General features: G+C 40.8%; 1 protein-coding gene across 1 annotated transcript; it reads right to left on the reverse strand.

Moving 5' to 3' along the window:
* Positions 1-833: 833 nt before the first annotated feature.
* Positions 834-14485, reverse strand: LOC127349951 (transmembrane protein 125). Its single transcript, XM_051376055.1, has 3 exons — positions 14050-14485; positions 7902-9419; positions 834-4166 (listed from the first exon to the last, which is right to left on the reverse strand). The coding sequence occupies exon 3, from the start codon at positions 3711-3713 to the stop codon at positions 3015-3017; it is 699 nt and encodes a 232-aa protein (XP_051232015.1). The 5' UTR covers positions 3714-4166; positions 7902-9419; positions 14050-14485; the 3' UTR covers positions 834-3014.
* Positions 14486-18775: the final 4290 nt, after the last annotated feature.

Raw genomic sequence — 18775 nt, forward strand, 5'->3', positions numbered from 1 at the left:
AATAAATCAGAAGTGCTTGGACTACAATGGTCACCCCCAACTACATCCTTGTGCCTAGGGACAAATTGAAAGTAAACCATGAATCACATTCAGAGAAGTGCACTGAGATTATTCATATTATTCATAAATTAATCAGAATTATAAAAATCAAATAATGTGCACCATTCTTTCCTTCACTTTAGTGATAAATTAAAGTTACTCTCACTAAAAAACATACCAGTGTAACTTGGAGTCAAAGGAATTGTGCTCCTGATTCAACCTCTGACTTTGGCCCCAGTCTCAGATTTCCCCGAAACCATCTTGTAAAAGGATCCGAGCTCCTTGAATGTCGCATTTTCCCACAATTGGTAAAAACTATCCTGCATTTTGCACTCGTGCTAATGCTGCACTAATCAATTCTTGGCCAGTGGGCAATCAAGATGGCTGACACACAACTACACTACCACCATATCATCTTTATGGCAAATTTGTTAGCATGCAACAATTGCAAAAGGTTCATTAAGACCATTAAGTTATGTCATCTTATTTATTTTAAGTCCCTCCAAACCTGTCCCAGCATGCTCCAAGGACAATCTCAAACATCATAAAAAGACCCTCTGGACTCTGTGACCTGCTTCCTCAGTAACGTTGTGTCAGCTTACTGGCCACAGTTAATGGACATCATTAATCACACCAAACTGAAAATAAAGAGAGCCATTGAGTGTTTGAAAACCTGTAGCCCTACTGTAGCTGGTCTGCTCACTAGCTATTGGATAAGTTCTGGTTTGGATCAAATACTCTTCGCCTTTTAAAAATGCCACAACTTTAAAGAAATAGTTAAAAGCCTTGAGAAATACATTTACATGTGTTTGCTTTATTTAATTTAAAACTGTCCACTGCTTGCATGTACCCAGTGCAGCCCTGTGTATCCACGACTTGTTGAAAACACTCTTTTTTTTCTAAATAAGAGTTGACAATGGCGTGTCCATCCATTGTTCTGGGAAGCAAACTATTGTTAGATGGCATGGTTTGGCATAAGCCTTGGACCATTGCTTTTATATTCAGCAGACACATTTGCATGAATAGAGTTCGATTTCTGATTAATGTAGTCCAGTAGCAGTCTCCTTAGCTCTGATTTGGCACCCACCAGCTCCTGAGGAAAATATTTGGATCATTAGCTAGCAGGATGCTCGCTAGTTCATCAGCCACTTTGTACCTTTGTTTGCTCGTTGGTGGCGGGTGAATGGTGTGCACTGGAGTTTATCAGAGCTATAGCTGAAAATGTATGCCAACAAGGTTTGATGACAACAATGAAAGTCAAACATATAAAAACAATGAGCTAAGAGGCTAGAGAAACTCAGCAGAGTTGAAAAGATTGGCGATGACTTCAGCACACACACACACACACACACACACACACACACACACACACACACACACAGAATGACCATTTGCATTAAACAGTAATTGATTCAGTGTTAATATCAAAAATATAGATTAAAGCAGGTTTAAGGAAAACAAGGCGCTGTGAGATTAACAGCAAGACAATACTGTGTTGATGCACAAAAAACACAAATTATTACATTCTAAAGTGCTGTGATATAATAAACAATCATGTTGTCTTGTATTATACAGACAAGTGTTACAGTGAAGTTTTGACAAAGTCTGTCACAAACACCACAGTCCTACAACATTATGTTAAACTATTATTAAACTGAGAAAAGAAATCAGATCACAGGGAGTCATTCCAAAGTCGGAGTTTACTGGACCTCTGACCCACTGACCAACCTCAGTTTGAGCCACAGTCAACGAATCCCTCAAATTTGTCAGCTGAATATTGTCATATATTGTGCATAAATCATTAAAAAAACTTTAAAAGAAAAAATCTTTAAAAGATTTTTTTTTAAATATGCATATGTATGTTGTCCCATCTATCACTCATTCTGTATCTTTCATTTACATTTTAGCCTTTTGGCTGGTGCTCTTATCCATAATATCTTACAATAATTGAGCAAGTAGTGGTCAGATGTTTGGCTCAAGGACACTTTGACAGGATACACCTTCATGACAGATACATTATCTTGGATGTGCGAGTCCAATTTGTAGATGACCCCTTTAACAATGACCTTGTGTCACCTAAGGTTTGTCACTTCATCTGTGTAGGCTTAATCCTTTTACCACTTCTTGTTCAAATATAATTTGTGGAAATAACTTATTAACTATATAAATCAAATTTCATTGCAGACACTACAGGCCTTTGTGTTTAGTTCCAGGCAGATGCACTTAGCCAATGACACCAAAGAATTGAACTTCTATTTGTGAACCAACACTTCTCCTTTAGTTTCAGATGTGTTCTAGCTTTATATGTGTGCTTTTCATTTCACTTAAGTCAACTTCCGTAACTGTTAGCTGCATACTAACACTCTACCCAACTGCCACAGGCTCCAATGTTTTTATATTTGTCCTGTGTGTATGGAGTAAGATTAAAGAATAAAATGCTGATTTAAGCTTTCAAATACCACTTAAATATAAAATGATATGCTACAGCATCTGAATTAGTTCAAACCTTTGCAAGTGCATTGACATTCTATGACTGGCAATGTTGATGTAAATGGATTTAATTTCACTTTTTTCCCCCACCAGTTATTTCTCTCTTTCTGCTTTGTGAGGAATGATAATGATGTTGAGAAAACAATCTTAACTGGGACATTTTCAGCTGCATTGTGAGCATAGCCATGTAGCAATTATTCTTCAGTGTGTTACTCTTCAATCATTTCACCCCTTACTCTGTGACTGAGATTTGATTGCTTATTGCCAACATCTTCACCAAGCAGATATCGAGAATTCAACTAATTTAGCCTCATACACAGTCACATCAGCTACGTGACAAAGCTAAAGTATGTAAGGGATGAATTTTGATTTAATCAGATTTCTTGTAATATTTGGGTATAAATCCTGCTCTAATTTAGTTGAGGCTAAATGTTCTGACATAAGGAGCAAGGGGCCAAAATACACAGTCTTGGTATGGTTACAACTCATATGAGATTAGCCATACTGGAGGTAGTCTCTCTGCGAGCATGACGGTCCATGTGTCCAGAAACAGTGAAGATATTCAAAACCCGGTCCACCAACCTTCGTCCGTGCCTTGTCCTTTCAAGCAGGACAACCACAACAGAGTATATCCCAACACCCACAACTGCAGCCCCCCCTCCAGCAAGCAAAACCACACCAGAGATGTACATGTCATTAAGGGCTTGACCAGGCTTCGGCATGTGGTTAGCCAGGGCCAGACGTAGTAGAACCCCGCCACAAATCAACAACGACAGCCCGGTAATCAAAACCACAAGGAGGTCCGATAAACCACCACTTTTTAGCACGTCGATCCGCTGTCGGCTCCGAATGCAGTTCATGTCCTGCACAGCCGAACTGAGCAGCTGTTTCAGTAGGACCCCCAGGGCTAGCAGGCAGAGGGCTGTGCCTGCCCCCAGCCGCCATTCGCTTGAGACACTGGTGGTAGTGGATAGAAGGCCCACGCCGCCCAGCCCGCACCCCAGGATTAGAAGTACAGACACGCAGTAGCAGAGCAGAGACTTCCCAGGATCTCTGAACCACCACAGCTCCACCTGCTCCTCCAGGATGCTGTGCTGAATCCGAAGTGGGTCTGCTGCACCATTTAGACCAATTTCAGGGCCCCTGGGACCCCTCAGGGGGGCGAAGTTGTCCAGTTCAGGCATCCTAATGCCACTCCCACTCTGCTGAATAAGGTAGCCACCACCACAGAGAAGACAGAATCCACGTGATAATCCTTTCAGTCCTTACTTTATTCACCAACACTTACCGCAAGTGTGTCAGGACCAGCAAGTTTTAAAGGGTTGCTCTGTATTTTATCCTGAAGAATCTCAAAGGTGGCTTGAGTTAAAAATATATACACACCGATCAAAAATGAATGTAATGCAGCAAATGTACTAAAACAGTTGATTGAGCTCAGTGTATTGTAGCTTTATCCACTCTGGCTTGTATACAAATGTTTAACAACATCCGTTTAGGTCTCTTGGTCCTGTGTGAATGATTATAGCTCACACTATAATACAGAGATGGATCAAAATCCCCCTTACAGCTTCAACATCCAAGCAAAGAATCAAAAAATCCACAGAATTTCCAGTCTGGTTTTGCAGCGTGGCAGTCACCTGGAAGAGAAGACAGATGTAGATGTAACAGGGTCTGTACAGTGTCTGATTCCATTTGTCATATATATATAAAGTGGTGTTTATTTGCTGATGGGTGCTACTGGGTCTCTGCCACTGGTAGCTGTGTAACCTCTCTAATTCATGAGAGCTATGCCCACACAAATGTAACAAATTCATATCACTGTTGGGCAGAGAATTATTGATCTTTTATAGTGCATGACTGACATTAACTGTATGATTGACCAGTACATATGGTCTGTTCCATAAATCACACGATTCATTGATTGTAATTTAAAGATGTTCCAGGTCATATATTGACTATGAAGACTTTATTATCTTCAAACCTAAAAATAAAAAATAAAATCTCAGAGGAGATTCCTTAAAACAAAATCCTCTCAAATTGGCCTCTAAATTGAGTCCTCGACATGAAACAATTTGGAAACCCCTGGCTGGACTCATTTATGTTAGACAGAGCTTGGTTTAACAAGCACTAAAATCTGGACTTTAAACCCTCTATTCTGACCAATTAAGGCTCTCTGGAGTGCAGGTTTAATGTCTGCTTGTTTTGCACACCTTGAAAGCTCTGACCTGTGCAAACCGAGTTAAAGAGTAACTTCACGCCAACTAAAAATCTTGTTTGTGCTAACTTCCAGTGGTTGAACTTGCTGTAGTGATGTAGAAGTGCACCTAGAGGGATTGTTCGGCACACCTTGGTATTGTGCGGTTACAGGTGCAAACAAACAGGTGCAATAGAACATCCTTCTGACCGAACCCAACAGTGATGCTGTGAGACATCTAACAAAGGTCAGTGAAACAGTACTATTCAGCTTGGTGTCAAGTTACTCTTTATAGTTCTAAGTTTGTGTATCTTTGCAGTACGTGGCGGAACAAAATCAATCAAATTACAGATGCGCACACACGCATACACACAGTTTCTCTGAACATCCAAATTTGCTGTTTTGACTGTGCAAAAAACTTGGTGTGCTGACACCGGCAACCTTTTCTATCTCTCATTATCACTATGCTAATGAGTTGCCACTACTGAGGTGGCTGGATAAAACAAGCATCAGCTGCTGATAGAATAAACAACCCCCCCCACAATCAAACAGCTAATGCACAAATGTAAATTTTCTTTTTCTCATCTTCCCAAACACACACACCCACTCTAGCTCGCTCAATGAATCCTCCAATTTGAACCTCCCGTACTTTAATTTAATCTTATTTTATCCCAAATGTGTGCCATGGCCATACTGTGCTGTAGTGTTTTATTGTTATGTTTTTCCATACATCTGTTAAAGGCTCATTATACCTGCCAATTTCATTCTTGTCACATATATTTTGTTCTATTCCCTATCCTCTCCTCCTTCAGTCTTTGCCTTACCTCAGCACATTTAATTTCTCTACTGTAGTGTCTAACCTCATCACACCCCCATACCACAAACATGTAAACATATACAGCACACACACATGCATACACACACAAACAAACATCCTCAAGGTTGTGGCTGTCGACAGCTTGTCTTTTAAAACCTGTCAGCGGCTTTATTTCTATCAAAGTCAGCAGTGCGCGGCACAAGCCCACGCGGCCCAACACAAGCTGACAGGAGTTACAGCTTGTCCTCACCGGCCGTGGATTCCGCTAACACAAACACTACTTTGCAAAATAAAAAATAAAAATGTCAATCTGAACAAGCAAAACATGATCTTACATTCAGACTTGAAAATCTTGTTTTTTAAACCTTGTTATGTGGCACCTCTAGAAACCAGTTTATATGCAGTGACAGAAACAAATTTCTATCCAAATTTTTCTGCCTGTTTCAAAAAGACTACAAACTAAATGCAAGATCACACTTCCTATTAGTGTGGACAGGTATCGCCTTATGCTGAGGCAGAGCAGTAACGCCGTGACATGGGGAGATATGAGGTGCATACACAAGGTGTGAAATGAAGAGTGAGGTAATTACAGCAGAGAAGGAGGGGTGTTTATTGGCAACATGCTGTTCTGGAAGCTTTTCACATCCTGTATCTGATGGATGATTGTGTGTGTGTGTGTGTGTGTGTGTGTGTGTGTGTGTGTGTGTGTGTGTTTTGCAAAAATGAACAGTTGTTAATGAGTAGTAAAAAGTGAAAGGTGTGTGTCTATTCACTGGTGATGTGATTGTGTATATTTCACACAGAAAGGCAGAGATTAAGGTGCATTTTTATGTGTGTGTGGGCGTGTGTGTTTGTTTAATCACTAATTAATCCCAGCTGGTCTGAGCTCAGTGTCACTGACAGGTAACGCCACAGAAATAGCACAGTAATTGAGGTGTGTGTATGTTTTTTGTGTCTGAAATTGAGGCTCCAAAAGGTGTTAAGGTGACAACATGTGATATTCCACCACTATCCACCTTTGTCTTATTAAGGTTTTGAAAAGAACATCTTCCTTCATGCAGTACAAGTTAATGAAAGATTATTTTCTGTTTCTTTAGATAGCTCACAGTAAAGTGAAGCAGGGACGCAAGCGGGTGATCGAGCGGGAGGCGATGACACGCAACAAAGATCATAAGATGAAATCGAACCCTTAACAAGACGCGTATATCTTACTCCATGTTGTGTTTCTCACACTCTGATCCCCATAGACAGGTACACACACACATAACCACTGGACTGTGTCTGCCTTTACTCTTTTATCACTTATATGACCTCTAGACTCTGTCATATCAGCTGTGTCATATTGGCCTCATAAATATCTTTACAAAAGCACTGACTCACTGCTTCACTCTCCACTGGCCTCCTTTTAAGTAATAGAGAAAAGAAATCAGGTGCAGAGGCACAAACTGTTTATACAACTCCACATGACTCAGCTCTCCGGTCATCTGGAATTAAAGGCACCTTTACACACAATTTTGAGTCGACAATCATGAGGAACATGATAAAATCACTGGTCATGAAGGTGAGATGGCTGATTTGGAGCTGTGGCTGGTGGACCTCACAATGTGATTGCTGCTAGACCCATCTATCCCAGTGCAACATGCAATAAACACAATTGTTGTTGTCACACAGTCTAAAGGAGCCTTTAGTCAGGAATGGAACATTTCCGCCCTCTACACCTGTGCACTAAAAACCTCCTGGACATGTCTAATGATGATGTCTAATGATGAATCTTCACACCTTAGCTGTTAATCTTCACACAACTCCCACAATGCTCTTTGCATATTCATAAAATATGGATCCACCGATGTGCTACTGTATCTGACTGTAAAAAGAAATAGATTGAAAAACAGTATTATTGATGATCCACTTTATCCCTTCATTTGGCCCAATTTGGGAGTTTTGGATTGACAATTGAATCTGACAGTAACTTACCCAACAAAACCTGATGGTTATATCAGCATATTTAACTGTTTAATGTATCTTGCAGAGGCTATAGGAAGATGCACCAGTGATCCTTATCAGAAATGTATTTGAAACAGATACTATATCTGAAATGGATTTCTTTAAGTGACAGGAATAATAAGTGTGCCCTGGACGCGCAGCCCTGCAGTTGAAACTGGAAACAGTTCAAACAGTCTGTGGTATGCAAATGCACAGACAGTAATTATGAAAATCCTAAAGATAATCGTAAACCGTGGACATGGAGTATCATTCTCTGTCTTTCTCTCTCTGTATCTGCCTCCTCTAAGTTCTCGGCTTGCAAGGTCACCAGAGGAGCTGTGCTTTCGAGTAAAAAACAGTATACTGCACTCCAATTACCTGGGAAGCTTTGGGACTCCGGTATTCCCCCCTCTGTTATGTCAGCCCGCTGAATTCATTTCACCGGCCATTAGTGTCTCATTTTATTGTTGATACGTGGTTCTTTTAAAATTGGTTGTCTGGCATTATATGCTAATCAGAATGCCGGTCAGCAGAGTAGGTTAGAAGACGGCAACAACATCCAGCGAAAGTGGAGTAGCCCAAGTCTTCTTGTAACAACTGCAGCAACTGAGGTGGGAGGTTAAGTCAGATGATGGAAACTACAAATGCCTCGACATGAAGTAGATGATGGACCAGTTAGCAGAGGTGTAATGCAGAATGTTGCAGCTTAGATAAAGGCATGCATGCACACCCAAGGAAGTTCTGACTGAAGTCCCACATGTATTTCCTTTTTTGCTGTCAGGGTCAAGCTTCTTCTTTATTCTGGTTTGGAAAGCACGATGAAAACAGTTACTCTTACTGTAAAAAAATCCCTCCCACGTATTGATTTGCAAGTGAAAATGGCAATATTATTGCCAGGTGACTGCAGCTTATCTTACTGTCGTTCATTTAGATCACAAACGCTAGAGGGAAAAGGAAGTGTCTCAGAATTAAACTTTTGTGGTGTTCACAAAACTTCAGCGAACACTTAAGTCTGAAGAGCAGGCTTTCCTTCAGAATCTGTCTTCTTGTGGTTTCCAGCTTCTGTTCAAATGATGTTTCCTATATTTAGAATTTTGTCAGTGTTCGCATCTTCTCTCCACACACAACATGGAACAAGATATATCTGCCAAAGAGTCCAAGGAAAATATGTCAGGCACAATTTAGGGAGAAAAAAGAGGTCCTTCTGGTCCTGCTGCTGAATTTCCTGCTGTGTGAGTTTTCATCCGAGGGCCTTGGGTTGGGCTGAAGGGAAGTCCACGGGAGACAAGGCGATGTGTTGCCGTGGTGACAAAGCAATACTCTCCTCCACCCTCCTTCCTGTCACCCCTCACATGCACTCACAGACACCGCCCCCCACCCCCCTCCTCTAGTCAGGCGTTGATTCTCTTGGCGTCCCCACGGGCGAGGAGAGGGGTCAGGGTTGGCTCCATCTGTCTATGTGATGGGCATTGGTGCCAAGCGCCATGGGGGCTGGAGGGAGAGGAAAGAAGGCTTGTGTGGAGTGGGAGGGTAACGGATGTTTCTGAGCTGTCATCTGGGACTCCGAATGGGGCAGAAGGCTGAGGCTGAAGCTGAGGCTGGGGAAAAGGAATGGGCTGAGAGAGTGGGATAGGGATAACGGGGTTAGAAGATAGGCTTGGTGCTAGGGATAGTGCAGAGACTTCATTGCTGTTCTTAGGGTTGCAAGTGTAGCTGGCAAAGAGAAATGATGCTGAATAGGTCTTTATGCAGACAAGCTGGATCTTTCTTTCTTCTCTACAGTCACAATGGACGGCAGAGGCACCCAGGGAGCCTCACTCTGCCTGGAAACAGTGAAGAGACAATGGTCGAGTCAGTGTCACTGTCCTCGCTCTGTCAGGGATCACAAGGGAAAACCTAAGACAGAAAGAAAGAAAGACACTTTTATCAGCTGCACATACTGTACTGTAAACTCACTCCTATGGCTTACAGGACAGAACAGGAGAGCACTAAATAAGCAAGCCCTGCAAAAGAATTACATCTTACATCCCTTCAACAGTAACTGCATCACTTTATTCAAAACTCAAAGATGCTTCCTCTCTAGAAGCTGATGTATGATTAGTGTCTTTTATCGTATCGTCTTAATTACGTGCCCAATCAAAATGAGAGCCACTTAAAATTTAAGAAGGGAGGAGATGCACAGATGTGCCTCTTAACTGGAATCATTTCGAGGTTGCGGCCATAGCCACAACACAATCCAGTTATTTCTTTTTAGCCATGACTTTAGAAATGGCAGTACTGGTTAGTCAGGCGGCCAGTCCTCCACTTTGGTCTAAAGTGAAATCTCTCTAAAACTATTGGATTAATGCCCTGAAATTTTGTACTGACATTCATGGTTTCCAGAGGATGTAACTTTGGTTGACTTTTTCTTTAGCACCACTATGAGAGAATGTCTATGGGATGATTGCCAAGTGCAATATAGTCACTTTGGCGATGCTATGACTGTTCACCCTTGGACTGTTTGGCACTAATTAGCAGTTGTAACTAAAATGGTTACCAAAGTAAACATTATACCTGCATCAGCATTGTCACTGTGAGTTTGTTAGCACGCTGCACACTAGCATGGCTATAGACTTGTAGTCTTAATGGTCATTGATATTTCTGGAGACTTTAAACAGACCTCTCCCATTTCATTTCTCCCTCTTACTCTCTGGCTCCTGGTTTAATTCCACCCTTCCTGAGCGAGCTCATTTCTCAGCTTATGGCACAGCATCACCCCAACTGGCACGACCAGCCAAGACCTGCCCCCCTGACACCTTATCCACATACAAACACACACTCTCATCCCCATCTGTTTTCCCTGCTTATCTCCCCAGCCTTCCACACCTTCCTTACTTTGTTCTACCTCCCTCCTCTTCTCATCTGTCTCACCACCAATGCTCCTTTATCTGGCTAACTTCTTATCTCTCCCGTCTGCTGTCTGCTCGGCGTTTTGGTGTCAGAGAAAGAGATATGTGTATGGGTTGGAGGGGGGGGATTACTTGCCTTTGCCACAGATTCCCCTCTGGCTCCAGGTAATGCTGCCTGACTCAAAGCCCCTGTGGCACAACGCATGCAAGCACGTACTTATACACATTGTGCTGCACCTGTTTCATGCTGCGGTGTTTACACTGTTTTCTCAGAGAGATTTTGGTGTCATTACCCCCTAATTTCCCCTTGCATCTACTACCCATCATTCCCAGCAGAAAGCCACCTATTCATCAACCTCAGTAAAATTCCCCTGTATTGTTAACTCCCAACACAAACACACATTCACAATATAGGCCCAGATAATCAAAATATGATTCATGAAAATGTACAGAAAACATTTTCCATCTGTTATCTAGCATGGCATATGGCATTTCCCTCTTTTTAAATAGAGCTTCCTCCTCTCAGTGGCGGTACACACTGCTGTAGACAAAATGTAGCCCAGCCCAATCTAGTTCAGGTTAGCACAGGCTGTGGGCCCCATTCAGCTCTTTTACTATGGCAGGAACCAAATACGTCTTTTTACAAGCTGGGCCCAACTCAAAATGGCTTTAATATTTCTGTTTCCATTAAATAGTCTTCATTACCAAACAGGGGCAATTTCTGGACGTTGGTGGAAATTAACTGTATGACGTGCATAATGACTAAGCTGTGTCGGGCGATGCATTGGAGGAGTCACTGATGATTTAAAAAGAGAAACCTCTGGACAGCCGGTTGCTTTCCTCTGTCATGCACAGCTGCAATATTAAAACGCTAATCAAATCACCAATTAACATGCTGGTCCCCTTCTGCTTCACTCCTGCTGACGATGGAAAAGAGGCTACCTTTTCTTTTTTTTCTTCTGTCTTTGTTTTTTTAACCCTCCTCCTTTCCTCTAGTGGGTTCAGAGGTGATATTCAGCATATTCTAATTTGATATTGGCTGTCTAGTGATTATGACTGTAATGAATGGCTCGATGTCTGCCTGTCTATCTTATTTGCTGATTGAAGTGACATCTCTATACTGCAGCAGCTCCTTATGATTTAGGTTGAGAAACTGTTTTGGTATTTTTTAGCCATTCAATTTTGTACAAACTTTCATGTTCCCTAGAGAATTAACTGACATTTTTTTTTCTAGTGCCACCATGAGGTTGACATTTGCGGTTTTAAGGGAAATATATCAACTATTGAATGGATTGCCAAATGTGGTACAGACAGATTGACTGATGCCAGCCCCACTAAACCTCATTAATTAACACATTGCATCATGTTTGTTTAATTTGTACAAAAAACAAAGTGTGAAAACAGCAATTCGCTATTTTAGGTTGTGCCAGATTATTACTTGGCCTAGACCTGTAACTTCCTGGTTGCCTGGCAACTGGTCATGGCCAAGAAATGGTCCAGCCAAATACCTGCAAAACTAATGACTTTCCCATCAGCCTCTTCTGTACTCGTACTGTGGTCAGTGCTAATTAGCAAATGTTAGCTTTCTCACAAGCTAAGCTAAGATAGTGAACATGGCAAACATCATTCCTGCTAAACATCAGCTTAGTAGGCTAAGGCTATTGTCAGTGTGAGCATGTTGGTCTACTAATGTTGTCGTTTAGCACAGTTCAGCCACATCAAGCTGCTAACGTTGCCATAGAAAATTTGACATAGAGCAGCTCAAAGTTATATTTTATTATTTTGAGATGGGTAGGCAAAAAAGAAAATGACTTTTCTCAACTTAAGAATGTCTATATAACCTTTCACCATCTTTCTCTACAATGAATTAGTTGGACTGAATAGGAGGTGGACGCATGTTATGCCCAGGGGACAGAGGTGGACACAGTTGGTACAGCTGCTATTGACGACACACTACATGCCTGACTCTGTGTATCTGCTGACTGTGAAACAAAATGCCTCTCGGGGATATTTAAGATACTGGCCTACTCTCTGCTCTACTCTTTGTCTTGCATCCATGTCACACACAAACACACACACACACACACATGCACACACACACACGCACAGACCTGTACACAACCCCAAACACACACCTCACCTATACAGAGCTCTCATATAACTCCTCCACTTTGCACGGTCATCCACAGACACAATCACCGACTCACTTTGTTTTCCTCCTGTTCTTTCATCCAGCGCTCTGTGTTGACTTCAGGCTCTTTTCTAATTAGGTCTATCACATGTTGTTTTCAGCCTGACTTGTTTTTAAGAGTTAGACCTCATCTTAAAAGATCTCTAAAGTATATTTGGTGTTAGTGACAGCGACAGCATGTAACCTACTTCAGATGCCCTGTCATGATTCATCTTTGGTCTTTAGATACAACAGATCTATATGAGTAAAGTAACAGAGGGGGTCATGCCTGGACAGTGCATTGATCTGTTCCAATCGCACTAGCTATCGACAAAACTTCCTCTCTCTGTGGTTTATGAATTTTCCACAATGCAGCTAAAACTGACCTCAGAGTATGACAGTAACCTCAAGTATTGATGATCTACAGTGTATTATGTAGGCCTACACACCATTCTGTTGGTGCAAAGGTTAGCCTGTGATACAATTCAACATGTTTTACTTCCTTGTTTTTAATGGAAGCCAAATAGAGAGCTCATTCTTTCTGGAAAGTCCAGAACAAACATTACTGTTACTGGGGGGGTGACACCACAACTAAGATAATTCATAGATAAGTAGAAGTCATAACAATAGATGTGTTAAGAGGATAATGCTTTTGAATAGGTAGTCTTGTCTGCTTATGTATTACTTTATAACAATTAAATATTTACTTGCAGGTAAGAACAGTACACAAGTGGCTGGCGGACAAAAGATGGCAGTATTTATTGTAATTGAGCCTTCCAGCCTTACAAACAATAGAGGTTGGTTTTCATCTGGGAACTTTGGATGACTTTTAAGATCAAGAGAAATATGATAGGGTTAGCCAAAAAAGTAGCAAGAAAACTAATAATATGCACGAAAATAGAAATATAAAACCAAATCATCTGTCTAAATATAGTAGATAATAAATAAATAAATAAATAAATAAATAAATAAAGCAAAACAAAAAGGTAAAAACGGAAAGGGAAGACACCAGCACATACTCAGCTATGGTTAATTAACACATGTAGGTTTTTATTAATAGTTATTTAACAAATATTATGTCACAGTTTAACGAAAAAAACGAATTAAATCCAACATTCATTTTTTAATGCATCAGCAAGTCAATATAAGTTCGATATAAACTCACTAGTTTATTGATTACCACACACAGGCTGCATGAGGAATGTTAGATTTATAATTTAGTAATAATAGTAATAATAATAACTGGTATCATCGCTATTATACATATTTAGTATTGTTTATTATTGTTTTTATCATTGGGTAATAAGAAAAACATTTGAATTTTGAACCTAAAATCACTCACAAACAAGTTTAGAGTGAAAATAAAGAAAAGAAATCCGTCAAATGAAAAGCTGTTTGAATAAAAATAAAAAAGTTGTAACGGGGCAGCTCCTTTCTGTCTGTATTTAGTTTATCAGAAACATCTTACCTGTGCGCTCAGCCGCTCAGACTCGGTCTCTTCTATTCCGGATCGTGCCGGTCTACTTCGTCTTTAATCCTAAACCCCTGCCTGTGTCCACGGTTTCCAAAGTCTCAGTACCACCACTTATTGCCTTCATGCCTTCATGGCTTCACCCTCTCGGATCAGAGTGTCCAGGGTCTGGCGATGGGAGCTGCTGAAGGTGCTCCGCTTCCTGCGTCCGCTCTCTGTAGCGCTTCAGTCTCTCTGCCTCTCCACCGGACGGACTTTCCCCGTTTAATGCAGGTGTGGCCGCGCACGGCGGCAGGGGACGGCGATGGGAGGGGACAGAGAGTCGGTGGATCGACCTCCGCACAGCCGTGGGTCCCCGTGGGGAACCGCAGCACATGACACGGGGTATGACAGCTCTAATAGATAAAAGCCACCCTGTGATTATGATATCTGCCGATGGGCTGAATGCTCATCTGTGTTGCAGAGCAGAAGTGGTTTAACCCATCCAGTCTCTAAGGAGGGAAAGAAAATGCAATTTGTATCCGTGCAAAGCTCATCAATAACGCCTAGTCATTATTGATTGAGTGATATAATATGAATATAGTCATCATTGAATAGCAATAAGGTCACAGCATGAGGTGACCTTATTGTTTTTCTGTTATTTGTCCCTTCACATGCACATTAACTTTATTTGTGATTTAAGACTGGGAGATCATTCTCGTCCTTTCAGAACAGTTGACAAAAGGATCTCAGCACAAGCTCCATATAGTAGCTGTTCTGGAGCTTTTAATTATATCACATGATCTTCTCCAACAGGAGTTTTCCCAGTTGTCATTGGAAGTGTAGATGTTAAAATCGTAGCAGTTTAAGAGATTGCTTTCTCAGCTTTATTCGTGATTTTCATGTCTTCTAATGTGTGTTCAACACCTTTGTATTTCCATACTGTTAAGCAATAAGTTACAGATTACAAACTTGTTGTTTTAAGTCAACTTAATGCCTACTAGATGTTTGATATTATGGAAGGTACACTTTGTTTCTGAAGGACAATTCTTATATTATTTTCCCATATAAGACACTGGGGCAATTAATGTTTGCATGCAGGCATGGTGATAATGGGGTTGTATTCATGGACATGAGGACAGGAAATTGTGAAAAAATCAGTTATAATTTTCCACACATATATGGTAACTTTCTTATGACAGTTTTTATTACACTTCTATGGCGTGATATACTAATATACACTTCTTATACACTGTTACTGCTTTCTTTCACAAATAACTCAAACTGGGCTTGATCTTGATTTGCCTATGACTTATTTATTACATAGTTTCATAGTATATTGATGTGGCATATTTCTTTTGCAGCAGCTGTTTGCTCAGTCCTTCTATGGGAAGAGGAGGCCTGCTGTGCCACAGATTGTTGTTGTGCCAGCCCACCTAGACATCATTGACTTGGATTTTCAGCCTAAAACTGAAACTGTCTTCTTATATCCACCAATAACACTCCAGGGTTGAAATTTTAAATGTCCAAGTATTTCAATGAGTGCCCTATGAAGGGTTAAGGCCTAGGTGATGCCATAAAATATCTTGTTTTGCCTGACCAACAACAGTCCAACACAAGACGCATTTTCTTTACTCTCATAGGATACGAACTACAAATCTTCACAATTGAGGAGCTAGAATTAGGAAATTCTGTTGCTTGGAAATTACTTTTAATATTCTCGCGAATCTGGATCATATTCAGAATTGCTTCTTTAGGTTCGATATTTTCATCCTCACCAGGGCCACAATCCAAAATTAGATCAAGTGCTTCATTCACAGTTAGTCACTTGCACATTGCAGTGCCACCACAGAATGGCATGTGCAGACAGAGAAGTCTTATTTATAGACCAAAGAACAAGAACTGATCAGTGTAGTTGTGTTGTGTTGGATACAATATTGCAAGAGAGAGTGTGAATGTGGGACTGTAGAGGGATGCAAGAACTCTGTATGTTTTATACATGAATGAACACCAGTCTGTGCAGCCGACACTTAGCATGTAAACCATTTCAACTTTTTAGAGAAAAAATACCTTCACAGTTAATTGTTCCTTCTGATAAATATCCTCCCTGTGGCATAACACATCGATCATGGCATCTCTGACACAATGGCTGTTATTGATTGATTTTGTTTGGCTGTGCCAAGAGTATCTCACATCCATTCACCTCCTCTGTAGCCCAGAGATGCACCATAACTGGGCTAATGTAAAAAATAACATTTTATGCCTTTAGTGTCTAAACCTGTAGATTCAAATATGCTTTACACCAAAAATGAAAAAAGGAACACAAGGTATCGGTCCCATTGATACTCATGCTGAGAATATGGATTTAGTGTAGCTTATCAGCTTGTCCCAATACTTCTATTTCTATTTTTAATGTCTGTCTTTGATTCACAATGTTTGATATGTAAAATGTTTATGTTATGATAATGCAAAAGCACTGTGCACGAACCATATCACAGGGTCTCAAACGCTCCACCCACACCTTTCTGACATTAAAATATAATTTTCCAAAAGTGACATTTATACTCAGTGATCGTCCAGGCGTTTGGGGGTGAGAAACTACAGGGTTTGAACTTGTACAATTGAGTTACACAGAATTTGCCTGAAATCGTATGCCTTTATCATGTTTAAATGATTATTGGTCTCTCCTTCCCTCTGATGGCACACTTTTCATCCTGTCTTCGAGTGTGGCCGTTCGGAACAGTTATTAACACTTTTGCTTTCTCAAGTGGTCGGACAACACGTTGTACGAACTAATTCTTTTCAAGTATACCCCGTCCTTTAGTCTCTCAGTCTGTGTCTGAGACATTTCACTGCCTCTTGTACTGCATGTGGTGATTGAATGTCTGATTTTGAGGAGGCTCTGAAGAGCAGCTTCCTGCTCTGATTTAGCAGCAAAACATGAGAACTTGTGGATAATTGCATCTACAGCTACTGGTGCTGGTTGATGCACTCATCCCTTTCAGCCTTTCTGAGGCACAGCACAGTGTTTCTGTCGATCCAGCCAGCAAACTCTCTCAGGGAGGTAAAGCGGGCTGTAGCTGGAGGTGACTGACAAAAACAAAGACTGTGTATCATTTGGTTACATTAGATGCTGACTTACTTGTTTATTTTCGTGAAATTATTTTTGTTACAGTTGCATTATGTGGACCCCTACTGAACTAAACAAAATATCAGCAATGAATGAATTTTAAGTGGCTGCCATCAAATGGCCTCAAAGAAAAATCAGTAGGAAGCAAAATGTTACTGATGTATTCTCACAGCAGTATATTTTATTAAAAGTAAATTAAATTGCAAAAGGTCATTTTTTCTTAAAAATGCTTCTCACTGCAGACTACACACACTCATCATTAGTTTGTTCCATTATATTAATACTGCATGTTCTCTCCAATGCTGAAAAGCCAATTGCATTTGATAACTTGTCATTCAGAGCTCACTCGCTCACACCAAGTCAAGTTAATTCACTATAAAACATGTTTTATAGATAATATAATAAAACGTATTTGCTACAGTATGAGACCAGACCTTTGTGTGTCTCTGTTGAAGTACTGTCTGATCTTGCCTTAAAAACGTTACAGTGAATTCAATAAATAACACCACTATATGTCTCAACCCTCAAACGAGCTTCATTCAAATGTGATCAGTACTTTCTTTAGAGTAGAACCTTGTAGCCTTTAAGTAGATACCCCAGCAGTGACATGTTCGATAATTCAAATACATTGAAACATAAGGCAAGGCTGTTTTTAATAATTAAAACTGATGCATACATATATCAAGAAGAGCTTTTAACTGTCGCCTATATGGTGCTTAAGTGCCAAGTGGTTGACATTCTGTGAGTCTTAACTTGTTTTTCATCATGTCCCTCTTCGGGGCCACCATGTTTCTCTCCAGGTGGTCCCCGTGGCAGGAAAACTCCATCTGTGTTTATTATACTTCTACCTGGGAGAAAAGGGGAGTGTTCTTGTGAACAGATGTACTGCAATCTGTTAATAGTGGTGACACGGCTGTAAGAAAACATCCATTTCTCCTTGAAATGCAAGGGGAAATGTATTCTGCAGAAATGTATAATGCAGTTGTAGATGGTAATATTGAACTTTAGGACAGTTGAAGGAATGTCCTGCGCTGGATGGTAATTTGTTTGATCTTAACTGTGTTCATGTGATAAGATGAGAGAGGAGAGGAGAGGAGAGGAGAGGAGAGGAGAGGAGAGGAGAGGAGTGGAGTGGAGAGGAGAAAATGGGAGATGACCTGGGATATTGCCACTGATATATGGAAGTGGTTAGTGATGCACGCAGGAATAAATACAGTCACTTCAATAACTCTTCATTTCACACACATGAATGCACAGATGCCCAGATTCACACCCACACACCTGCACACACTGCAATGTTGGACAGAGGAAACAGACAGTGCATCCCTGCACACTTACATACACATTTGTTTCCATCACTTAGGAGGACATTGCATTAACTCACATTCATTCCCTGGTGATTTAATTCAAACATAACCACAACCACTTAATGCCTCCACCATATGCTAAACAAATGTTAACCCCTAAAATGGATTGATGTACGCTGCTGGAACTTTCCTTTGGGGATTTCTGTCCCCAAAAAGTAGGAGAGTCCCTACAATGTGACTGTATAAGCGACACACACACACACACACACACACACACACACACACACACACACACACACACACACAC

This window comes from Dicentrarchus labrax, unplaced genomic scaffold, assembly GCF_905237075.1.
Source record: "Dicentrarchus labrax unplaced genomic scaffold, dlabrax2021, whole genome shotgun sequence".
Lineage (NCBI taxonomy): Eukaryota > Metazoa > Chordata > Actinopteri > Moronidae > Dicentrarchus > Dicentrarchus labrax.